The sequence below is a fragment of the Rana temporaria genome, chromosome 2 (assembly GCF_905171775.1).
Source record: "Rana temporaria chromosome 2, aRanTem1.1, whole genome shotgun sequence".
Lineage (NCBI taxonomy): Eukaryota > Metazoa > Chordata > Amphibia > Anura > Ranidae > Rana > Rana temporaria.
The window spans coordinates 367924553-367951408 of NC_053490.1; the positions used below are offsets into that span (position 1 = coordinate 367924553).

Consider the following 26856-nt stretch of genomic DNA (forward strand, 5'->3'; position numbering starts at 1 on the left):
TGTCTAACAGTTCCCCCTTGGCAGAATACAGGTTGCATTTTTTGAATTAGAGAGTTGACTTCCTGAAAATTCTGACTTTTCTCTTACAATTGTGAAATTCCTTACCATCGATACCCGTTTAGTGTTTTGTGTAGGGAGTGTACTAATGTGTGATTTTTTTGCAAATCCCGGAGCTCTGCTTTAAATAGATGACTAGTAAAAAGGAGCCAAATTGTGTGATGTATGCTTATGCGTTATGTATGCCTTTTATTTTTTCAAATAAAAACACCAAATTTGTAAAAAAAAAAAAAAAAAAGGAGCCAAAGTTACAGAGTACGTTACATGCAATATGGGAAGATCAAAACATTAGACAAAATAGAATCTATGCTCATAAAAATGTGCCAAAACGATATAGTAGGAACTGTAGCTAAATAATTCTTAGCCAAAAGGTGATAAAATACATCCTCTAAATGCCCCGTTCACACAATCGTAATTTCCGATGGAAAAAGTCTGGTGGACCTTTTCCATCGGATTTTTCGATCGTGTGTAGCCCTATCTGAGTTTTTTCATCGGAAATTCCAATGAATTCCATCGGAGTTTAGATATAGAACATGTTCTATATGTTTCCGATGGAAGTCCGATGTGATTTGGCTGGGCAAAAGCCTGATCGTGTGTACGTGGCATTAGTTTTCATGAACGATTCTATATTTCTCAAATTTTATGCTGCTAGTGCCTAAATCTGCTTCTAATGGAGAGTTTTCCATTGTTAATCGGGAAGTACCAAGCTACCTTGTCTGCTGGCACAAAACGTTTTTTTAATTTCCAATGTTAGAACACCATCTTGTGGATACCCACAGTAAGACACCCGAAGAGCTGTTTGATTTCAGAGGATATAGGCTGTCTTAGGCTGGCCATACATTATACAATGTTCTTGTAGAATTTCCTTTAGCTTTACCTTTAACTATGTAGGTGCAGGGGCCTGCCTGGTTGCATACAAATTGAAAGTGCTTAGGTATGACATATTATATACTTTTGGTCAATCTAAAGGAAAAGCATACAAGAAAATTGTATAAATGTATGACCAGCCTTAACAAATTTAATGAAAAGATTTTTTTTAAACTGGTGTGAAATTATACTGTGGATTCAAGAAAAATTGACCTATAAAAATAATGCCTAGATTTTGTAGATAAAGCAATCCCTAACCTAGTGAAAAGTCAAATGCTTTTACATAGTTCTCAGCATTAGGAATCTGAAAGACACAATGGGGGTTATTTACGAAATGCAAATCCACTTTTGCACTTGGAAGTGCAGTCACTGTAGATCTGAGGGGGACATGCAAGGAAAATAAAAAACAGCATTTTAGCTAGCACATGAATGGATGATAAAATCAACAGAGCTTCCCCTAATTTCAGTTCTTCCCCTCAGATCTACAGCAAAAGCACTTCCAAGTGCGCTTAGAGTGCACTTGTAGTGCAAAGTGGATTTGCCCTTTGTAAATAACCCCCAATATGTCCCATTGGTGTCACAAAACATTGGGGATTTATGTGAAACAATCTTTTTTCTCAAAAGGAAATTTAGTAAAAACATTATCGCGTCTGTCTAAAACCATTCCCACAGTTCTGAACCCTGTAATAACATCCTAGTTTTCCGTTCTAGGTCCTATATACACAACTAACCTATATAATAAACCATTTTGTGGCAACTTGACAAGGATTACTATTTTGTCATTGAAATATACACTAACCTGTAGCCTTGAGACAAATTACCCAGTTCTTCTAGACATGGGCAGACTGTAATGCCCTGTACACACGATCGGAAATTCCGACAAGAAAAACTTGGATTTTTTCTGACGGAATGTTGTCTCAAACTTGTGTTGCATACACACGGTCACACAAATCTTGTCTGAAATTCCGATCGGCAAGAACGCGGTGACTTAAGACGTACGACGAGCCGAGATCAATGAAGTTCAATAGGCAGTTCGACTCTTCTGCTTGATTCTGAGCATGCGTGTTTTTTTGCACGTTGGAATTGCAAACAGATGAGTGGATTTTACGACAAGAACTTTTTCCGTCGGAAAAAGAGAACCTGCTCTCAATATTTTGCTGGCGGAAATTCTGACAGAAAATGTTGGATGGAGCATACACACGGTCAGAATATTTGACCAAAAGCTTGCATCCAACTGTTGACGGAAAATCCGATTGTGTGTACAGGGCATTAGCTTCTTGACCAAACTCTATGACCTTTAATTGGTAGTACAGAGTGGGATATCACGATTTCTCATTATAGTCAAGTTCCTGTAATACCAGGTCATTAATTATTTCGATGAGGTCTGTGCTAAATGGGTTTTAGAGGTTGCCACTAAAAAGGCACTGAACAGAACTGTACAGGCAGGTATTGCATCAGATTTCACTTCAGCCAAAGATAAAACTGACAAATATCGAACTCTAAATGCTGGCAAGAAGAAGCTAAAGCAAACCTGTTATCAAGCTTAACACCTTGTACATGAAGCCTCTGATGTAAGCTGCAATTCCTAATTACAATCTTCATACTTATTCTGGGGCAGTCATTTTACTGACCGCATCTCAAATGAGAGCTTTTAAAAAAAGGATTTTCAGTCAGAAATTAAGCTTAATACCTTTTCAGTTAGAATTAAAAATCGGTTTATTTTAGGAATAATTTGTACTTAAAGAAAGTTTATTTAAATGGTTTATGCATACTAGGGGCAGCCTCAATACAGTAATAATTATTAGCAAAATAAACATTGGAGACATGGACTAACGACATGATTTTCTTTTACGATTAAATGAAAACAAGCCATGCCCTAAACAATGCACTCCTCTATGTACATAGATAACCTCTAAACTGCTAACCACGCGTATGGCAAATCGATATGTTTATTCCCATCAACAGAAGTGTGAGTTTCAATTAAAAAAAACTTTCATTTTGGAATTGATAAAAGGCGATATCTGATTAGCAGTCTTTGTTGTCTTGTACATTATAACTGCTCTGTTACAATCTTAAAAAAAATGTAAACCTGAACTATGAAAGCTGTGCACAAGATGATGCAAGCAGTGGGTAAAAGACCGATCACCAATTTTGCCTGTGGGTTCCCTGCAGCTGATCTTTTTCCCCAATACTGACTAACCATGCCTTATTCTGCACAGTGTCTCTGTATGGAAGTTACCATCTTGGTATTGGAATAAGTCTAAGTCTTTGTTTCATCATGTCAAAGGTGCCCCCTAATGAATGGTGGTCTGAAGAGCAGTATCAATGAGCAGTAGGAGGGGTGAAAGAAGCCCAAATCTACAAAATGAAGCAGATGCTTGTTGGCAGATCCACAGGTATCATTTTACCTCTTCTCTGGCAACAGGCGGTGAGCAGCAAAGTAGTAAAATAATCCTGCTGCCAATCTTGTGAGATTAGCTGTGAAAAACACTGGTACCTTATTTGATCTCCCATTACAGACATACATACAGTATCTCACAAAAGTGAAGTAAAATACCAGTCCATCCAATTCAACCTGTGAGGGTATATGCATGTGTTTTGTCAGTAATAACTCCCATATCCCTGTATATTGTGTTCGCCAAGTTGCCCATCTAAATGTTTTTTTTTTGTTTGTTTTTTATAAATCGCTTCTCCTCCAAATTCCATGAGTGCCCGATTGTGTTTGTTTAATCTTCCCGAAATGGAATCATTTTTCCTTATGATTGAATCACCACTGAGGTATTTATATAATCGCTATTGCATCCCCTCTTAAACGTCTCTTTCATCCACTTATTAGCTTTAGTGCCATTCTCCGGACTCTCTCCGGTTCCAACACATCCTTCCTGGAGGACTGGCGACCAGACCTGGACACATACTCAAGATGTGAACCAGTCTCTTTGTAGGCCACTTTCACACTGAGGCGCTTCTAAATTGCCAGTAAAAACAATGAGCGCTTTTGAAGAGCTTTCCATTTATTTCAATAGAGAGGGGAGTTTTTCACAGCCCTGCCAGCTCACTGCCCCAGTGTGAAAGCATTCATTGATTTTAATGGAAATAGGTTTTCGTGAGCTTTTTAGATGTTGTTTTTAGCATGAAAGTGCCTGAAAAGCTCCTCAGTGTGAAAGTGGTCTTAAAGTGGTAGAATTATAGTTTTATCTCTTGAGCACATACACTTTTTAATGCATACTAGAATTCTGCTTGCTGCAGCTTGGCATTGCTGAGCTTGTGATCTACTAGTACCCCTAGATCTTTTCCCACCCTGGATTCAACTAGTGATTCTCCCCCTAGCAAGTAACTTGCGTTCATATTTTTAGCCCCCAAATGTATTAGTTTACATTTTGCAACAATAAACCTAATTTGCATTGTAGTTGCCATCCCTTAATTTCATTGTGGTCTTCTTGTATGGTTTCTATAGCTTGCTGTGAAGTTATTGCCCTGCTTAATTTTGTATCATCAGCAAACACTGAACACTGCCAACCTCAACATAATTTATGAATAAACGAAACCGAATTAGACAGAGCATTGGGGTACCCCACTTACCACTCTAGACTTTTCTGAGTACTCGTTACTTATCACCACCCTTTGGATGTGCCTCTGTAACCAGTTTTCTATCCAGGTACATACCCTATGGTCTATGCCAACATACCTCATTTTATAAATTATGAGGAACTGTACTGAATGCCTTTGAAAAATCCAGGTACACCACATCCACAGGCCTTCCCTCATCTAGGTGTCAGCTCACTTCCTCATAGAATACTAACAGATGGTACGTGCCAGACCAATATTTCATAAATCCAAGCTGATTACTACTAACGATACTGTTTTCATCATCAAATTCTTGGATATAGTCCTTTATCATCCCCTCTAATAGTTTACATATTATCAATGTTAGACAGACTGGTCTGTAGTGTCCAGATATAAATCCGTTCCCCTTTTTAAATATTGGTATCACATTGTTTTTTTACCAATCAGCTGGTACCTTCCAGTCATCAAGCTCTCCATAAAAATCAAAAACAATGGTCTGGCTATAACCTGGTTAATTTTTTTAGGACGCTGAAGTGCAAGCCATGCCTGGTGATTTGGGTTAAATCTTTTTCTGACCCTGGCTTCAGTTAGCCACAAGGGTACATTCTGTGATGTGTTGTCGATTGTAACCAACTTACCCTGGTCATCCTTTTATGGGGCCTATATATGCTCTGACCTTGCTTTCTTACGGTTAATTGATTTTAAAAAGAATGTTATGCCCTGTACACACGATCAGTTCATCCGATGAAAACGGTCTGATGGATTTTCTCATCAGATATCTGATGAAGCTGACTTTCATCAGTCGTGCCTACACACCATCGGTTAAAAAAAAACGATCGTGTCAGAACGCGGTGACGTAAAACACAATGACGTGCTGAGAAAAATGAAGTTCAATGCTTCCGAGCATGCGTCGACTTGCTTCTAAGCATTCGTGGATTTTTAACCGATGGACGTACCCACAGACGATCGTTTTTTGATCGTTTTTTTAACCAGATAATTTTAAAACAAGTTCCTAGTTTTTTCACTGATTGATAAAAAACCGATGGGGCCCACACACGATCGGTTTGTCTGATGAAAACGGTCCATCGGACCGTTTTCATCAGACGAACTGATCGTGTGTACGCGGCATAAGGGTTTGTTTTACTCTTTCACTATGTGCCTCTCGTCATCTATTTTAGCTGCCCCAATTGCGCTCTTACACTTCTTGTTGCATTTCTTGTAGTGCTGGAATTCAGAGATGGACCTCTCTGCCTTATATTTTCTAAAGGGTTTAATTTTTTTCTCTTTTATATGCCTTTTTACGGTAACGTTTCGCCACCCAGGTTTTCTTTTTTGAAAATTTATTTTTATTAAAAGGTTTAAAGAATATAGGTATAAAACAAAGCCTTTTGGGCATTCCCCAGCTTGCAAGCACAAAAAACATAACAGTACCATCATCTTATCTACTAAACAAAGCACAACATTCCGTACACGTTGCTCAGTTATCCTTGTATATATTTAGAACCAGGAGTAGTAAAATACAAGGAGATTCCTGTTCCCTCTCAACCTTCAGCAAGATATGGCAGGAAAAGAGGAACTCCCAATTGGGTTCGTAGCTAAGCAATTGTAGCATAAGTCACGGCAGAGGAGTAAATCCACATAAACCATAGGCTAAGCCATATGAGGAGCGAGTGGATTTAGATGGGCTCTTGATCATCAGCAGCGTAGTCTGATTCTATCCACAGGTGCCAGACCTTCTGAAATGTTTTAGGGCAACCTTGAAACAAATAGCTTTGTATAGAGGTACAAACCTATTGATTAGACTCTTCCAAATAGGCAGGTTAGGGGCCGTAGCTATCTTCCACTTAAGCCTTCCTAGCATAAAATAAAAAGGAGACCCAATAAAGTGTGCATCGCCCTATTAATGGCCAAAGGTTTAACCAATCCCATAAGGCAAACACCAACCCTTACAGGGACATGCATAGTAGTCAGTGTAGAAATAAATTGGGTCACGTCTTGTCAGTAGCTACAAATCTAAAGGACACTCCCAGAAGATTTGGTCTAGCCACCCAGGTTTAACCTTCACTCTTAAATTTGTTGACCATTCGAATGCACTAGCTAATACCTTTAATATCTTTTTGAACCATTCCCATTTTTAAACAATGTTCAGTGTTTCAAGAATTTTATCCAATTTAATATCTTGCAGTATGGAGACCAGTTTAGAGAAGAGGGCTCTTTTAAAAAATATTTTTGTACTACCCTAGTGCTTCATTCTGTGATTTATACTGAATGTTATTACCTCTTGAATGAATGAATGAATGAAAACTTATATAGCGCAGCACATGCGAATTTAATCGCCTCTGGGCGCTTTAATCGCCTCTTAATCGCTGTTTCACAAGTTGTCCCATATTTACACATCTGCGATCGGGTCTGTATTATTTGTAGTCAGGAGATCTAGTAATGCATTCTCTGGTTGGGGAATCCCCCAACTGACACATGAAGTTGTCCTGCAAGATGCTAAAAGAACTGACGTGCTTTTGAGGAGTAAGCAGTTCCTTCTGTCCAGTCAAAGGAACTCCACCTCTTCCCTTGCCCCTTTAGCAAGATCATCCCTCATGTTCACTAGTAGATCATTCTTGATATACAGGCAAATCCCTCCCCCTCTTCTACCTGCCTTGTCTATCTGATACAAGTACCCATAAACAGTTGCCAGACATGTGAGCTGTCAAACCAAGTCTCCGATATTCTCACAAAGTCTAAAATTCTCCTCAAGGATCAGCAATTCCAGTTCTTCCATTGTATTAGCTAGGTTTCTGGCATTTTTGTACATGCCTCTTGATTTTGTACAGGCACATATTATTTCTTCCATAGTCATTCTGAGGCTGCAATTCTGCCAGCCTACTTTGGGTTTAGGAATTATAGTAATTTTAAGTTCACCTGTAAAAAACATACAATATATATATATCTATATCTATATCCTTTTTTTTTTTTTTATAATAAACAATAATAGCACATCTTTTTGCAAAAAAAGTGCATTTAAAATGTTATTTTACTAGGAGCCTGCAAGGCATTGCACCCACGATCAGCAGGTACAATGCAGGACTCCTGCAGATGGTCTGTGTAAGCTGACTGCTCGTGTCCCTTGTATGAGCAGACAGTTACACAATGACAGGAAGAAACAATGAACTATCTAGAGCACTCAAAAGCGCCCTGGTAGTTCAGTGAGAACTACAAGCAGACAGTAGCAAAGGCTGTTGGTACTTGTATTTCTTCCATTCACAGAACTCCACCTAACCACAGACTGGTTTTGTGATTGTGGAAGCTGCCATTTATAGCACCAAATCCCAATAAAAAAAAAATGAACAAGCAAGAATGGTATTGGGATTTTTGAGGTGCAAGAAAAGATTATATCAAATTATTATAAGTGTATTTTGTGCATGTACTCGAGAGAGGAGCTGGACTGCAGGAGTTGGGAGTAGGCAGGCCTCCCCCAGAGGCAATTTGCCACCTTTCTCCATGCCCCGCCCTACCTGCTCCGCTTTGAAGCCCAACGGGGCAGAGGGACTCCCTATAAGGGAGTGAGAGGATATGCCCGCTCAACCAGCTCAGTTAGTCCTTCGCCTCTCTTTTTTAGAGACCGCGTGGTCAAAGTGCGTGCATGTTAACCCGATTTCAAGTGCGTGTAAGTGTGGTGGTTTTTGTGGGAGCGGGGTGGGCGTACTAAGCGCAGGCTTACCTCGCATAGCACACCCACCGGGAGTCGGGCTGAGACCACCAAACTCAATTCACATGCAGCCGAGATCGGGATCCGAACCCCTAGCTGCAGAGGTGAATGGCTTATCAGCGCAGTGCCAATCGCGTTGAGCCACCGCAGCTCCCTACTCAAATTATTTATTTAAAAATATTTTTATTTTGAATACCAAAATAAAAAAGAATAAAATTAAAAGGAGAGCGCAAGTACAAAATATTAAATGTTTACAGGACAGTAAGATGGAATAAAATGCCAATTTTATTCCATCTTACTGTCCTGTAAAAAATTGATATTTGTACTTGTTCTCTCATTTTATTATTTTGGTATTCAAAATAAAAATTTCATATAATCTTTTCTTGCACCTCAAAAATCCCAATACCATTCTTGCTTGTCCACCTAACCACATTTTTTTATTGTGACAGCGAGTTTAGGGAGAAGATCCCTGGTTCAGTGGGGGAAACAGTGGGAACATGTTACATGTTTTACCCTAAAAACTGTGAACTTATCCGTTAATGCCCCCAGTAGCAACCTCTGGCTTTTGGTCGTTGATGGCTCTCTTCCTCTGATCCTCCCCCCGACCTAGTTTAAAAGTTCCTCTAACCTTTTGGTCACCTTTTCTCCCAACAAAGCTGAACCCTACCTGTTTAGGTGCATTCCGCTCCTGCTATAGAGTCAGTAACCAATCGAAAATTCAGCCCAGTTCTTCAGAAAACCAAAACCCTCCTTCATACACCAGTTCCTCAGCCACTTGTTAAGTTCTCTAATCTCCTGCCCCCACTCTGATGTGGCTTGAGGTGCAGGCAGAATTACTGAGAATACCATTTTGGAGGTCCTTTTCTTCAATATAGCCTCTAAGTTCTCGAAATAATTTTTTTTTAGGACATTACATCTTCCTCTAACTTTGTCATTAGTACCAATGTGCACCATGAACGCTAGGTCTTACACAGGCCCACCCAACAATCTATCAATTGGAAACACGATGTGCCGAACCCGAGCGCCTGGTAAACAACTTAATAATCTTTGGTCATCACAATCTTTGTGACAGGTTAGTTCGGAATATTAATTGATAAGTCAATATTCACATCTAAAAACAGGGAATCAGGCAGGGAATACTGCCGTCACCGAGCAGGAGTTGGAGGTGGCATGCAACGTTTGTTGGGCTTCTTCCACAGTATCCTGCACTGAGGATTGTAGGATCTCAGTGTATAAAAAAATTAAGGAGTTTGGGCGGAAAAAGTTTTTCTACACATATGGTTTATAAGAAAGCCACACCTTTTAAGCAGCACCTAAGGTGTGTCTCCAAAACAACTTCCTGATACAGTCCAGAGTAAACCACAAATGAATTGACAGTGTTAAATGATCAATAACGATACAGAACTTTACACAGGAAAACGTCAAACATATCTTCCTTAGGCACCTTTGCTATCCCCACTACCCATTTTTTTGGGCCGAGTTCCTTCATCTTCATTTTATTTTTATATAAAAGTTACAATTAATGCAAAAATAAATCAGTTAAGTCACAGCAATAAAGTACATTTTATACTGTATTTAAGTACCCCTCTCTCTATCCAAGTTCCCAAGAGCAATACAAACCTCTTATAGCTAGCACAGCTTGAAAAGTTAAAAGTAAACAGGGATAACCACATCAGGAAAAATCACAAATTTATCAGTTTTTCATTCCCTTTAATATCTAGCTTGCATCTATGAAAGATCTTACAATCTCCTGTGCTCCTAAATTGAAAATCATAAACTATTTCTACACAGATTGGAGAGATCTGCATGCATATATTCTGGAGGAACAACATATTTGCTGTCCACTAAATGTCAGTTCAGGTGGTCTTGAAACCAATTTGCCTTAAACAGTTTCATGCACGTGCAGTCATAGATTGCCAGAAAAAGCTAAAATCTCTATTTCTGACCATACTTTACCTTTGATCAGAAAATATATGATTGTTGTGTTAAGTAAAAGGTACTAATGCACTGCTGGAATATGCAAATTAAGCTAGGTAAGCTATGCACAAATGCTATGAAGAAAATGTAAAAAAGGCATGCTATAAAAGTGCAACTCCCCCTCCATAATTGTTCAAATGTCATATTCAAGGCAGGGCACTGAGATAATAACCTTTGTAGACTATGAGGCTTATGAATGTATGCTTTTGCAAGCTTTTAAGGCATCCATCTTATTTTATTTTTGCCATAAGTGACCTCTAGTTCTAGGCATTTACAGTTATCTGCAAGATACATACAGATTTACATTTTTCTACAATGGAAAACTCCATAAGTCTTCAAAAGCTTGCACCGGCATTAGGAAACAAAGTAAGGTAGGCCATTTACAAAATGTAACAATCCCTTTTCCCTGCCTTACAATATCACATCTACTAGCAGGGTGCGATTGATGTTTAAAGCACAGTCAATTACTGTATTTTGCATCTTAAACACCCACATTCTTGTTTCATCCTTTTCAGTAACCAAAAATTAAAATAAATTGGTTGCCTTTGACACTCCAGTCATGCATATGCCACTTACCAACACAGACAGTTATCAAGATGCAGCAAGAAGAACATATAGACATCAGTTGAGGATAGTAGAAAAAGACAGGGAAGCAAGAAAAAGAGAGGAAAAGGAGGTGCAATTAGTGTTCTTTGAGTCGTTTGTTATGATTCTGTAGATGTTATAGCCATTTAATAAGGCATATCCTAAGATTTTTTTTTTTTTTTGGAATGTCAGAATTGCAAGAGTTTGAGAAAAGCAGTGCAATTTATTTTGTCTGAAAAAATAAATAAAAAAGTAAACTGTTTAAGTAAACAGCAGACGATCATTTGTGGTCATGTAGGACACACAGTGCCCTTTTCAAAGCTCTGCCAACAATCCACATGAAGAGAAAAGAGGAGCTTAATCCACCCTTTTACAAAAAATAAATAATCTAATAACTATTGCATACTGTGGTTTTACAATAGCAGAGTAAATACATATAAAAGTGAGATTTAATCCAAGTCTGTTTGTGCAAAATGTATTATTAGGAAGTGCTTGATATTCTGCATTGTTATCCCATTTGTATATTGTGTTTTTACCTGCCCTCCAGATCCTTTCATGTCCTTCATGTTGAGAGCATTTTTCATTCCCTTTCCTTTCTCTTTCTTTCCTTTCTTCTTTTTGCAGCAACATTTCTTACAAATACAGAAGCAGCATGTGATGATCAGCAAGCCTGCTACCACTGCTATGGCTATGATCGCCCAAGGAGGCACTACAAGAAGAGGTAAAGAAATGATATACAAATAATACATTATCATACATTCTATGGTCACTTTCCACTATTTTCTTTAAATTGTACCCTTTTAGGACATGTTCACACAATGTCCATTGTGTTTTTCTACACAACACGGCACAGATATGGAGTGAAAACAATTGTGCCTTGCTCACAACATAGAGTACTGTGAAAGAAATGCTGTAAAGGAAGAATGCAAGAATGTTTTGAAAAATATTTTTTTGTTTTACTTTATTTTTAGGCAATATACAAAATGTAAAGTCAACAAACAGAAGAAAAATCGAAATCAAATCAATATTTGGTGCGACTACCATTTTGCTTCAAAAACAGCATAATTTCTTACTCTTGCACACTTTGTACACTTGCAAAAAGTCAGGGATTTTGTAGGATTATAGTACGATGTATGATTAAATTGTACCGAGCAGGTGCTAATGATCAATTTCATATGTAGCTTGAAGCGCAGTCATTACCCAAAACAGAAACAGCAGTGTAGGAGGCTTAAAACTGACACAAGGTAGTTATACTGCATCAGTCGGGTCTCTCCCAGGCAAAGATTTCTAAGCATATTGGGGTTTCAAGATGCAGTGGTCTGCCAAGGAAACAATGCGGCAGATAAAAGACACATGCTTACTGCCTTTCAACATTAGAAGATGTCCAGCAGTGCCATCAGTACAGAACTAGCAGGAACCAGTGGGACCCAGGTACACCCATCCACTGTTCGAGAAGTCTGGCCAATAGAGTTCTACATGGAAGAATTGCATCTAAAAAGTCATACCTAAGACGTGGAAACAAGGCTAAGCATGAAAACATAGGAACTGGGGTGCAGAAAAATGGCAGTGGGTACTCTGAACTGAAATATTTGCCAGTAGTAAGAGGCAGTTTGTTCACTGAGGTACTGTAGAGTGATACAATAATGAGTGCCTGCAGGCAACAGTGAATAATGGTGGAGGTTATTTGCAAGTTTGGGGCTTCATTTCTTCATTTCTGCAAATGGAGTTGGAGATTTGGTCAGAATTTGTGTCGTCAATGCAGAGAAATACAGGCAGATATTCTAAATCATGCCATACCATGAAGGAGGCTTGTGATAAGCCCCAAATGTATTCTGCAGCAAGACAATGACCCCAAACATACAGCCAATGTCATTAAGAACTTTCTTCAGCATGATGGTAGAACAAGGAGTCCTAAAAACAGATGGTTTGGCCCCCAAAGAGCCCTGATCTCAACATCTGTCTGGAATTACATAAAGAGGGGAGGATTTGAGACAGCCTACATCCACAGAAGATCTGTGGTTAGTTTTCCAAGATGTTTGGAACAACCTACCTGCCGAGATCCTTCAAAAACAATGTGCCTGTTTATCTAGAAGAATTGATGCAGCTTTGAAAGAAAAAGGGTGGTCACACCAAAATATTGATTTGATTTAGATGTCTGTTTTGTTCATTTTCCGTTTTGTTATTTGATAAAAAAAAAAAAAAACTATTAACAGGTCTATTTCTGAAAGCATTTTTAAATTTACAGCATTTTTTCACACCTGCCTAAAACTTCTGCACAGTAGTGCACATGTGCAGTGGTGCGCAGAAAAATAAAGAAAAACGCAGCTCAACAGACATGGTGTGAACAAGCCTTTAATCTGTTATAGTTCAATCTTATTTTATTGGGTTTGTAGATTTAAAACAGAAAAAAGAAACTTGCAACAAAATTTCTAGAGAGGATTACACCACTACACAACAGAGATATGATCATATGGTTAGAGCGCATAGGAGTTCTGGCATCATAACATATGCATTAAAATAAGCTGATCCATGAAACCGTTACTGTGATCAAAGTATAAGGCATCCTGGACTAACAAGAGTACTCCTGTCAGTAAGTAAGTATTTAGATCATCCGCTGATTAGACAGATACTGCTCGTGGTGTGGGTTTCATAATGGACACATACGGAGTGCATATGTGACAAAATGGGAATGTAGAGTATGGCAAAGGAATAGGAAGCCCAAACCCTTTGTGGTAACAAAAAAAACAAAACAAAGTCTCATATAAACAAAAATAAATAAAAAAGGAGGGGTGGTCTGGCTGAGGGAAAATAGGGGGAAAGGGACAGGGGTAAATGCTCTCCACCCTACCCCTTGGGCCGGGCCTGAGATGTTCCACCTGAGGAAAGCACGGCTTGAAATTCCTCTGAGTTACTGAATACGGTTCAGGCTGCACAGATCTGAGTAAACTAAACCTGCTTTGCTCCAACACCTGCAAGTGCTCCAAGTCCATTTAAAGTACCAATTCGGCCAGAGTAGATAAAACGCAAGGATCTCCAGTGGAAGGGAATGATGGCTATGGCAGCCATCAGAAAAAAAATGCGTTTAGCAGCTTTAAATTGATCTAGGTAGTATAGATAAGATAATTTGAGGGGTCCCCCTCTAATCTGTTATGTATAGGGGTTGACAAAAATATAGTTATCACCTTTCACAGGACACCTGAACACAGCATAATTGGCTTACATGAAGCAATGTCTCTGCAGTGGTCTGTGCCTTTCCCCATCCCTTAGTAGCTACATCCAACACAGGCCTTTTAATATTTAATTTGGGTTTGGAAAGCAGGCATAGTAATAGTTAAAAACATACAGACCATAGGAATCTGCATTATAAGACTTAGTATCAGAGCCACAATACAGGGGTCAATCAGCAGAAGAAAAGTTGTGACCCTACCAACTATATCTGCTCTTCTAGCCCTGCCCTCTTCCATTTATAGAGTCTGTACTTTAGCTTTGATGAATTAAAGGACTCGATGAATAGAGGATGGTCAGATGAATCAAAACGCTGCCTCCTTGTGATTAGTTTTGGTTTCTTTTTACACCGACTACCTTTGGACGCCTAAACGTGGCTTCAATCAGCTCAGTGCAAGTGTATCTGACAACTACCATCTATGCTCAACACTAGTCTAACACAAAAATTGGGAGATCCATGGTCAGCCGAATACCCAATTAAATGACTATATAGAACAGCTGATCAACATTTCAAAAATCAAACTTTTTGGGGCAAAAACATATCAAATTCTTGCAATCTTACAGCAGCATTCAGACATGGAGATGGAATCTATGAAAACCAAAAGATTAACAGAGGGGTAAACAAATTATAGATTACTGAACGGTCTATATAACCTTAAAACCATTGTCACCGTTACCCGAGGCCTAGACATCCACCTGGTAAAACTTGAAGATACAGACAGAAGACCAGGTTGCAGGCTTGCAAATTAAAAACGTCCAAGAGGCACTATCTGACCAAGTGGAGTGTGCCCTAACGGGAAAAAGTGGAACCCTCTACCTAAAACAATAGGTCTGAATGATAAGTTGTTGAATCCACCTTGCAATCATAGAAAGCAGATTGTCTTCTACTACAACTTCCAGGAAATCCAGACTGTCCTAAGGAAACAGAGGTAAACTGGAACAGCATATACCACATCCATACAATGAAAGAAAATCTCATTAGTATAAGACAAAAGACAATGGGCCAGATTCACAGAGGAGATACGACGGCGTATCTCCTGATACACCATTGTATCTCCTGTCGTATCTATGCGGCTGATTCATAGAATCAGTTCCGCATAGATAGCCCTAAGATCCGACAGGTGTAATTGACTTACACCGTCGGATCTTAGGATACAGTACCTCGGCCGCCGCTGGGGGGAGTTTGCGTCGTATTCCAGCGTCGGGTATGCAAATTAGCAGTTACGGCGATCCACAAAGGTTTTTCCCGTCGTTACGTCGGCGCAAGTCTTTTTTTCCCGTTGCAAAGTTAGGTGTGCTTTAACATGGTGTAAAATTACTCCGCCATGTTAAAGTATGCCCGTCGTTCCCGCGTCGCTTTTGAATTTATTTTTTTCCCGGCGTAAGTACGTTCCGCACGTCGCGATTCACAAACACGTCGAGCCGCCGTAAGTTTGCGCAAAGCACGTCGGGAAAATTGCGAACGGAGCATGCGCAGAACGTCCGGCGCGGGAGCGCGCCTAATTTAAATGGTACCCGCCCCCATTTGAATTGGGCGGGCTTGCGCCGGACATGTTTAAGATACACCGCCGCAAGTTTACAGGTAAGTGCTTTGTGGATCAGGCACTTACACTGAAAACTTGCGGCGGTGTAACGTAAACGGGTTACGTTACACGGCCGCAATTCTACGTGAATCTGGCCCATTGTCCATATTAGTATCAGAAAAACGTTGTCTTTGTGTAGCACAAGAAAGGGTTCCTTACAGGATAAAGCTGCCAATCCAGAACCTCTCCTTATGGAGGTGATGGCAACAAGAAAGATAACCTTGCAAGGAAGGATAGACAAAAGGAATACCCCCAATTGGTTTAGAGACATTGGGGGAGATTTACTAAAACCGAGTGCACAATCTGGTGCAGATTCCCAACTGCGTGCAAAATGTGCAGCTTGGGAATCATTGCCCTTGAACCTTCTGGGCCGTATCGGCCTCCTTAAAATTATATTTCTCCCCTAAATTTCTCTATGTATTTTGTAATTGCCCTACCTGGATAATCAACTCCCTTTTTAGGGAAGTAGAACAGGGTTTGACAAATTTGCTTGGAATCTAGGAGCCAGCTAAAACAGTTAGGAGCCAGAAAACATGGCCTGTCCCGCTAAGCTTGTGCGCTGAAGCGAACGCATACGTGAGTAGCGCCCGCATAAGTAAACGGTATTCAAACCATACATGTGAGCTATCGCCGCGATTGGTAGAGCGAGAGCAATAATTCTAGCCCTAGACCTTCTTCTTTAACTCAAAACATGCAACCTGTAGAATTTTTTAAACGTCGCCTATGGTGATTTTAAAGGGTAAAAGTTTGTCGCCATTCCACGAGCGGACGCAATTTTGAAGCGTGACATGTTGGGTATCAATTTACTCGGCGCAACATTATCTTTCACAATATAAAAAAAAATTGGGCTAACTTTACTGTTGTCTTATTTATTAAAAAAAGTGTATTTTTCCCCCAAAAAAAGTGTGCTTGTAAGACCGCTGCGCAAATACATTCTTCTTTGCAGGACCTCTCAAGCTCCATCAGGTTGGATGGGGAGTGTCGGTGCACAGCCATTTTCAGATCTCGCAAGAGATGTTCAAACCAGTTTAAAGCCTGGGCTCTTGCCAGGCCACTCAAGGACATTCAGAGTTGTCCCACAGCCACTCCTTTGTTATCTTGGCTGTGTTCTTAGGGTCATTGTCCTGTTGGAAGATGAACCTTTGTCCCAGTCTGAGGTCCAGAGTGCTTTGAGGCAGGTTTTCATCAAGGATGTCTCTGTACATTGCTGCATTCATCTTTTCCTCAATCCTGATTAGTCTCCCAGCTCCTGCTGCTGAAAAACATCTCCACAGCATAATGCTGCCACCATCATGCATCACTGTAGGGATGGTATTGGCCAGGTGATGAGCTGTGCCTGCTTCTTCCAAACACGACGCTTGCCATTCAGGCCAGAGTTAAATTTTTGTTTCATCACACCATATAATTTTGTTTCTCATGGTCTGAGACTCCTTCAGGAGCCTCTTTGGCAAACTCCAGGCGGGCTGTCATGCCTTTTACTGAGAAGTGTCCACTCTACCATACGGGTCTGATTAGTGGTGTGCTGTAGAGATGGTTGTTCTTCTGGAAGGTTTTGCTCTCTTCACAGAGAAATGCTGGAGCTATGTCAGAGTGACAATGGGGTTCTTGGTCACCTCCCTGACTAACGCCCGTCTCTCCTGATTGCTCAGTTTGGCCACTGTTTGCTGGGACCTTCAATCCTGCAAAAAAAATTCTGCATCTTTCCGTCTGTGGCTGCACACAATCCTGTCTCGGGGGTCTACAGACAATTCCTTGGACTTCATGGCTTGGTTTGTGTTCTGACATGCACTGTTAACTGTGGGACTTTATATAGACAGGTGTGTGCCTTTCCAAATCATGTCCAATCAACTGAATTTACCACAGATGGACTCCAATAAAGTTAAAGTAGAAACATCAAGGATGATAAGTGGAAACAAGATGCACCTGAGCTAAACTGAGTGTCATGGCAAAGGCTGTGAATAGCGTTGGGACAAGGCCATTTGGTGCCCAGGGTGAAGATGGCAAACTGCACCCCCCCCCCCCCCCTCGTTTTTAAGAAAGAATCAATGTTGTTTCAAAACAAGAACCAAAGAACCTCTTTTAGCACATTGGGACTTTACGTTTATCACTGGTGTTTGACTCAATTTGTAAAATGCAGCATGAGGGGGTTAATGTATTGCCACTGGGTTTCTGATACATTAGCAACCAGCAGTGCAGAGACAAGGTGCCAAACTGCGCCCCCCAGGTTGTGCATGGGTTAAATGTTCATTAATGCCTAGTACACATGATGAGAACATTGGATGAAAACAAGTGCATTTGGAGCAATTGTCTAATAATTAGTATACAGCTTTCAAGAGCCGTCTACGACAGTGAAAATATCACAAAATAATCACAAAGAAATTCTTCTAAGATAACAGAACTAATGATTTTAATGTAGTTAGACCCCATTCACACCTCCGCGACAAAACACCCGACGCCCGTCCCGGACCCTTTTTTTCAGGCGGCATTGGCGTTCGGCCATACAAAGCAATGGGAAGGCTTTGTTAAAAGAAAAAAAGTTACAAACTGGCGGCAAAATACACCGCGTACGCGGTGTATCTTGTCGCGGAGGTGTGAATGCAGCCTTAGAATACAACTTCAGAGATTATGTTTTGTGTCTAATAAGAATTGTTGTAACTTTAGTATCCTATTTGTTTTCCATATGAAACAAGCATGGAAAACAAAAATTGTCTAATATTCTCATTGTGTGTATGGGCCTTTTATTCTTGGAGCAGAAGATCAACCACTTAAGCCCCGGACCAATATGCAGCTAAATGCCCAGAGGTGTTTTTATAATTTGGCACTGCGCTGCTTTAACTGGTAATTGCGCGGTCATGCAATGTTGTATCGAAACAAAATTTGCATCTTTTTCTTCCCATAAATAGAGCTTTCTTTTTGTGGTATTTGATCACCTCTGCGGTTTTTATTTTTTGTGCTATAAACAAAAATAGAGCGTCAATTTTGAAAAAAAATTCAATATTTTTTACTTTTTTTCTATAATAAAATATCCCCCAAAAATATATAAAAAAAAACGTTTTTTTTCCTCAGTTTAGGCCGATACCATATTTTTGGTAAAAAAATTGCAATAAGCGTTTATCGGTTTGCGCAAAATTTATAGCGTTTACAAAATAGGGGATAGTTTTATTGCATTTTTATAAAAAAAATTCTTTTTTTTTTACTACTAATGGCGGCGATCAGCGATTTTTTTCGTGACTGCGACATTATGGGGGGACACTTCGGACAATTTTGACACATTTTTGGGACCATTGTCATTTTCACAGCAAAAAATGCATTTAAATTGCATTGTTTATTGTGAAAATGACAGTTGCAGTTTGGGAGTTAACCACAGGGGGCGCTGAAGGAGTTGGGCTTCACCTAGTGTGTGTTTACAACTGTAGGGGGGTGTGGCTGTAGGACTGACGTCATCGATCGAGTCTCCCTATAAAAGGAATGACACGATCGATGCAGCCGCCACAGTGAAGAACGGGAAAGCTGTGTTTAAATACGGCTCTCCCCGTTCTTCAGCTCTGGGGAGCGATCGCGAGGGGGCGGCTAGAAACGAATAGCCGCGCCCTCATCCCGGATCGCTCCCAGAGGCTTACCGACCGCCGTATGTACCCCCGACCCACGTCTAGGCAGCGACCTGCGGGCACGTCGTTCTGCCTGTCTGTGCCATTCTGCCGACGTATATGTACATGCGGCGGTCGTTAAGCGGTTAAGGTAAAACCACCTAAACTGGCACATATGCATAGGTTATTTTCATTCAGCCAAATACGAAAGCTGGGTTCACACTAGTCCAAATTGTATGTGGGTTTCCCCACATCCTAGTCACATGTCAGGAGATTGTGGCCGGCTCTCTATGGAGCCGGTTCACACAGCTCCGGGAGGGCTGTGGAGAGAATTGGACAGAGGTCCTTGCGTTTTATGGTCCTTTCCAGGTCCGAATTCAGCCAAAAATTCTGACCAAAATCAGACCTGAAATGAAGAATAGGGACGCACTAGACCCCTGCTGTGAGCTGCTCTGCACAGCAGTGTGAGCCCAGCCTAACAGATTCAATAGAGGTGAATGCATAAATCCCATTTACCGAGACGTATTCTGACAGTGGGGACTTTCTCTGTCAGAATTCACTGATCAGCGCTGCAAATGATTGACTGCAAGCCGCTGGTCGAACAAGGTTCCAGCAGTCCCATTCTACAGAAGCTGATCTGATGGGACGGCTTCTAACATGCAAGGCCGCACGTAGATCAAAATTCAGCTAGTCCCTGCTGAACCGAACAAATTTTGATCCGTGTGTACCCAGCTTTATCTTATTCCTTGCTCCAGTAGGCTCTCCCAGTGCTGTGGAGCTCCTGGGTGAATTGTAAGTGGCTGTGGTCACACTCCAGCCTTATCCTGCCATACAGGGTTAATGTTCCTGCATGATATGATGGACTCTGAGGCTTTGGGTGAAGGGGGAGAGTGCTGCAGCTGGCTGGAGCAAGTACAAGCTTTCCTCCAGCACTGCAGGGTGGACTTTTTGACTTTGCTGGAGTTTGGCTGCATCCCATCACTTGCTGTTTGTGGTCCTTAAATAGGTTAGAAATATACTGGAAATTTTCAGTTGCTACATAGATGTATTCCACATACACACTATATTTTATTAAAATGCATGATTTTCATCAAGATACAGCGTGTGTGTGTGTGTGTGTGTGTGTGTGTGTGTGTGTGTGTGTGTAATAAATATATGTACACTAGGGATTGAAAGTTTGGGCACCCCAGGTAAAAATTTGTATTAATGTGAATAACGAAGCCAAGGAAAGATGGAAAAATCTCCAAAAGGCATCAAATTACAGATTAGACATTCTTACAATATGTCAAAAAAAGTTAGATTTTATTTCCATCATTTACACTTTCAAAATTACAGGGGAAAAAAAAATGGCGTCTGCAAAAGTTTGGGCACCCTGCAGACTTTATAGCATGCACTGCCCCCTTTGCAAAGCTGAAACCTGCCAGTGTCATGGATTGTTCTCAATCATTGTCTGGGAAGACCAGGTGATGTCAATCTCAAAGGTTTTAAATGCCTAGACTCATCTGACCTTGCCCCAACAATCAGCACCATGGGTTCTTCTAAGCAGTTGTCTAGAAAACTGAAAATAGTTGACGCTCACAAAGCTGGAGAAGGCTATAAGAAGATAGCAAAGCGTTTTCAGATGTCAATATCCTCTGTTCGGAATGTAAATTAAGAAATGGCAGTCATCAGGAACAGTGGAAGTTAAAGCAAGATCTGGAAGTTAAAGCAAGATCTGGAAGACCAAGAAAAATATCAGACAGAACAGCTGGCAGGATTGTGAGAAAAGCAATTCAAAACCTACGTTTGACTGCACGATCCCACCAGAAAGATCTGGCAGACACTGGAGTTGTGGTACACTATTCCACTATAAAGAGATACTTGTACAAATATGGTCTTCATGGAAAAGTCATCAGAAGAAAACCTCTTCTACGTCCTCACCACAAAAATCAGCGTTTGAACTTTGCAACATATAGACAAGCCTGATGCATTTTGGAAACAAGTTCTGTGGACTGATTGGTTTAAATAGAACTTTTTGGCCGGAATGAGCAAAGGTATGTTTGGAGAAGAAAGGGCACAGAATTTAATGAAAAGAACCTCTGTCCAACTGTTAAGCATGGGGGTGGATCAATCAAGCTTTGGGGTTGCATTGCAGCCAGTGGCACAGGGAACATTTCACGAGTAGAAGGAAAAATGGATTAAAAAAAAATTTCAGCAAAATTTGGATGGTAACTTGATGCCATCTGTGAAAAAGCTGAAGTTAAAGAGAGGATGGCTTCTACAAATGGATAATGATCCTAAACACACCTCAAAATCCACGGGGGATTACATCAAGAGGCGTAAACTGAAGGTTTTGCCATGGCCTTCACAATCTCCTGACCTCAACATACAGTAATTGAAAATCTATGGATAGACCTTAAAAGAGCAGTGCGTGACAGACAGCCCAGAGATCTCAAAGAACTGGAAGACTTTTGTAAGGAAGAATGGGCAAAGATACCTCAAACAAGAATTGAAAGACTCTTGGCTGGCTACAAAAAGTGTTTACAAGCTGTGATACTTGCCAAAGGGGGCAGTACAAGATATTAACTCTGCAGGGTGCCCAAACTTTTGCAGACGCCATTTTTTGGTTTTCTGAAAGTGTAAATGATAGAAATAAAATCTAACTTTTTTTGACATATTATAAGAATGTCTAATCTGTAATTTGATGCCTTTTGCAGATGTTTCCATCTTTCCTTGACTTCGTTATGCACATTAATACAAATTTTTACCTGGGGTGCCCAAACTTTCGATCCCCACTGTACAGCCTGAAAAGTCCCAGTATATTTCTAACCTATTCATAAACAGTTTACTTTCACTTTAGTAAACCTGCACTGCAAGGGTCAGCACAGGTTTACAGCACAGCATTGCACAGTGTGGATAGCAGAACAGGTCGGGACTCACAGGAGGAGAAAAGCAGTCAGTTATCTGTCTCCCTTTATCTTAAGTCTGTGCAGGAGAGAGAAAAGTTCCGATGTCTGCTGGGCAGTGATGATCGGGGCTGCAGTGTACTGCTGTCTGCGCTACCCACCTGTCTGGAGCTCTGACTGTCCCGATCCAACTGCCCAGCCTCTCAGGAAAACGTGTGCCCAGGAGAGTGTTCTTTCCGGGGAAGCCTGCAGCAGGTAAGAGCACATTCTCAGCAGTGCTTTTGGACAGAATTAGCAACGCAGAGGCGGAGACAAAGCATGATGCTCTAGTGCAGTGGTTCTCAACCTTCTGATGCCATGACCCCTTGATAACGTTTCCCAAGTTGTGGGGACCCCTAACAGTAAAATTATTTGCGTGGCAAGACAAGTAATTAGCGCCCCTAACCCACAGACATTTAGCACTCACAGAGTACCTTCCACTCATACAACCCCTTAAAACCCCTTATGGTACATGGACAGCCCTGCTGGGGGGCCGCAAAAGGCAGGAAGAGCGGTGTGGGTTTCAGGAACAGTTCAGGAGTCGGTGACCCCTGGCAAATCATCATTTGACCCCCAGGTTGAGAACCACTGCTCTAGTGTTTTGCGCCCCCTCCCAAACTCCGCCCAGGGCAGTTTCCCCTCCCACCCCTGCCTTGTACCGGCCCTGGCTGTGAATATTTTTTTTTTTTTTTTTTATTAAATTTGCAAAGATTTCAAACAAACTTCTTTCACGTTTTCATTATGGGGTATTGTTTGTAGAATATTGAGGAAAATAATGAATTTAATCCATTTTGGAATAAAGCTGCAACATAACAAAATGTGGAAAAAAGTAAAGCGCTGTAAATACTTTCCCGGATGCACTGTATGCATGTGGGCGAATGCAGGCAACATTGTATGCTTTCCCAACATGCACAAAAACATGCTGCCCTTTAGCAGATGCACAGCAGTTCTATTAATTAATGACTTTTCCATGTTGCTCATGTGTGAAAAACACGCCCATGCTTGGGGTTGCACCTGTAGGTGTGAACCAAGCCTAACTAGGAGTACATAAAAAATAACAATTCTTAATAAACATAAATAATTCTCTAAGCGCTGCATAAATTGAGGTATACAAGTACCTAAATAATAATAAATGATCAGTGTTCATACAATTGTGCTACCATGCATATAGCCTTGAACATCGTCCTGATGTGTTTATTGGGAATTATTATTTTGTATATAGTGTGCATAGTTTATGTGGTGGGTTTACACTTTTATTGTACAGAGTGTGGATAACACAGGGTTAAATTTAAAGGTCATTAATCAATTGCACATTATCTGAACATACAGAGTGCGTGGGGATTTTTTTATGTATGTGGTGATGTATGCTTGCTTAGGAGAGGTCTGTCAGCTGGGGAGGGGGGGGGGGGGGGTTGACTGCAAACTCTGACGACTTCTTGCCACCTAAACCACACAATACCATAAACACTTCCCTCCTGACATAAAACTTTGCCAGGTACCTTGTACAGCTTTACCTCTCCAAAACATACTTTCCTTCCTCAGCTTTCCTCCCTCCCCACATGTAGTATGAGGCTGTGAGCAGTAGCCACCAGTTGCCATGTTCCTCCTCTGGGTTCTCTCATCACACAGCACTGAAGAGGAGGGGGGATCTGATTGAGGCAGGCACAGAGCGAGCATGCATGAGACCGCTGGGAGGGAGACAGATAGAAGATTCAGAACTCTTAAATACATATGCCGCCGGGCGGTGTATATATTTAGAAGCAGTGACACTGCTGCTGACAAACCCTGGGATTGAGCTGTAGTGGGACACCTTCCTAGAAAGTGTGACTGTACCGGCTCACGGGGCCCCCTACTGGCCCTAGGGCAGTGCCAGAGTGGCCAAATGGTCAGTCTGCCCCTGTACAGTAGCTATATTATAATGCTCCCTCTGTCTCATCAAGGGCATCCCAACACCAGCAAAAGATTTAAACAGTGAGTGAGGACCCTGCACATCAGGTTACTGGTCTGATTACATCTAGAAAAGGTAACTAACAGATACAAAATATACAAACTCAAAGAACCTGGAGATGGGCTTTAAGTCCGCCTAGTTTAGTGTTTACCTTCCGTTATAACTATTAATAGAATTGCAAATGTTTGCAGTGCCTTTGGATGTGGATGCAGTATTTGCCAGTCATTGTCTGCTTTGTAAACTACCACCATAGGTATTGTATACATTGCAATGCTTCTTATAAGGCCCAGTGGATTATTTAGTGTACTGAGATGTAACCAAAAGCCATGGCCTTCTTTTTTTTTTACTGGATATTGATGTTCAGTGTCCTTCTTAGGCCCTGGATAAGGGATAATTGTTTTTATAACAGAATACATAACATATTTAACATCGTATATACTCACATGGAATCTTTTTGAACTGGTTCATGAGCTCCTGTTCAATCTTCCTAAAAGTATCTGCACTCTTGTCTCCAGAGCCAGTCACAGCAGTTGAGTTCTCCTGAGAGACCATCGGTGGCTCTGTGCTAGGCTCCATCGTGTGGGTTTCAGGAGGCTCTGCCTTCTTCTTAAACAGACTGAAATGCATGGTGGCTGCAAGAAAGAAAGCAACTGTTCATGCTACATGTTACCAATACACATTTTAGCTTTTCCCTTAGGGTAACCTTAATTGGTTCATAAGAATCTATAAAAAGCATATTTGCCATGGAAGTCTTTTTCATGTGGAACACAACATTCCTACATTAAAATTAAGATCTACTCAAAATGTTCTTACTGCATCTACAAAGGCTTTAGCAATGTCAAACATTGCAAATAAATTATTACATGGCAACCGCTTTTCACCAACAGGATTACAAGAAATTAACACCGTAGTAGATGTTCATTAAAAAATATATCAAGCACCTCTTCATAGGCTGCTGTGACACAAACAATTGATAAGCCCCAATGACCTATACTAAACTAGAAGATCTTTCCTGCTGCTTCCATAAGGGGTTTCAGCCCTGAGATTACCCTCTAATGAAATTAAAGGTTGATGATAACAAAACCACATATTCCTTTAGGTCTCTAATACAGAAATCCTCTCAACCAGAACAAAGTGGCTATGTGTTTAAGAGGGCACTACCTGCGAGACATGCACACTATTATGTGTGGGTGTAATAAGCATTAATGACTTTCCTAAATAAAAAAATTAAATAAAAATTTAAAAAAGGCAGAACAGACATAATGGAAAATGATAGCAAATAAAATAAAATAATGTGCCATCTTCATTTCCAAAAAGCATTGACAAGAAGTTTGGCTTTATCCTAAACATTTTTTAATCACTGTAGCTATAGAATTCTAATTATTTACCTAGCCTCAGTATCAGTTAAATATTGTGGATAATGACTGAAAGTATTTATAAATGTTCATTTACTTCTATACTTGATCTTTTTTCAATGCAAAAACACAACAAATGGAATCATAATAAGCACTCTGTATCTGTTTATATGAGAGAGATAATCATAAGTCACTGGGACCAGATGGCTTGTACCCGAGGGTCCTTAGGGAACTCGCAGTCAAGTAATTGCCAGACCATTGTTCCTAATTTTTACTGACAGTCTACTGACTGGAATGGTACCAGCTGATTGGAGAAAAGCCAATGTAGCATCAATATTTAAAAAAGGGCCAAAATACATCCCTGGGAATTACAGACAAGTTAACCTAACATCAATAGTATGCAAGCTCTTGAAAGGGATGATAAGGCACTATATACAAGATTTTAATAATGAAAACTGTATCATTAGAAGTATTCAGCATAGATTCATGAAGAATCATTCTTGTCAAACCAATTTATTAATCTTCTATGAGAAGGTGAGCTGCCATCTAGATAAAGGAAGGCCCTTAGACGTGGTGTATCTGGATTTTGCAACAGCATTTGACACAGTTCCCCCATAAAACGTTTACTGTACAAACGAAGGTCGGTTGGCATGGACCATAGGGTGAGTAGATGGATTGAAAACTGGCTACGATAGAGGTTGTCCCTCTAAATACGAAAAGGTATGAGACAGGTGGCTTAAGGCCGCTAACACTTGTGTATAACTAGAAGAGATGTGGTCTGTTTCTTTTGGGTCTTGCCTGCTGATTGGTGGGATTTGTGTGTGATGGGTGGGGGCGGGACCCCGGGCACCATGAGGTGTTAATACCCTGAAGTAACTGACTGTTATTGGTACCAATTATAAAGTCTCAAGTTTACGTTTATACTGTTAAGGAATGATGCTGTACTTTACTGTTAAGAGATAATGTAAGCTGTATTCAACGTTTGTCAAGATGTCCTTATGTATGCATTGTCTCTTTTGCTCAATAAAAAATACTTTGATTAAAAGAAAACTGGTTACAAGGGCGAGTTCAGAGGGTAGTAAATGGGAAGTACTCGGAATGGGGTGGAAAGTGGGGTCCCTAGGATTCTGTCCTGGGACCAATTCTATTTAAATTATTCATAAACGACCTGGAGGATGGGTGAACAGCTCAATCTCTGTATTTGCGGACGATACTAACCACTTAAGGACTGAGCCTCTTTCCGAGATTTGTTGTTTATAAGTTAAAGTTTTTTTGCTAGAAAATTACTTAGAACCCCCAAACATTATACACCCTAGAGAACAAAATGACGAACGCTGCAATACTTTATGACCCACCGTATTTGCGCAGCGGTCTTACAATCTTACAAGCGCACTTTTTTGGGAAAAACAATATTTTTTATTTATTTAAAAAAAAGTGTAAGACAACAGTAAAGTTAGCCCAATTTTTTTTATACTGCGAAA

At 40.5% G+C, this 26856-nt stretch overlaps 1 protein-coding gene across 2 annotated transcripts in view; it reads right to left on the minus strand.

The window, feature by feature from the left end:
• Positions 1–26856, minus strand: part of LOC120927204 (synaptotagmin-2-like) — a 120021-nt gene that overhangs the window by 43969 nt on the left and 49196 nt on the right. For both annotated transcript variants that reach the window (XM_040337718.1, XM_040337719.1), the window contains exons 2-3: positions 24464–24652; positions 11290–11462 (exon numbers count right to left, since the gene is read on the minus strand). In XM_040337718.1, the coding sequence (XP_040193652.1) occupies positions 11290–11462; positions 24464–24647 (357 nt within the window). In that variant the 5' untranslated portion in view covers positions 24648–24652. The remainder of the gene's footprint in view (positions 1–11289; positions 11463–24463; positions 24653–26856) is intronic.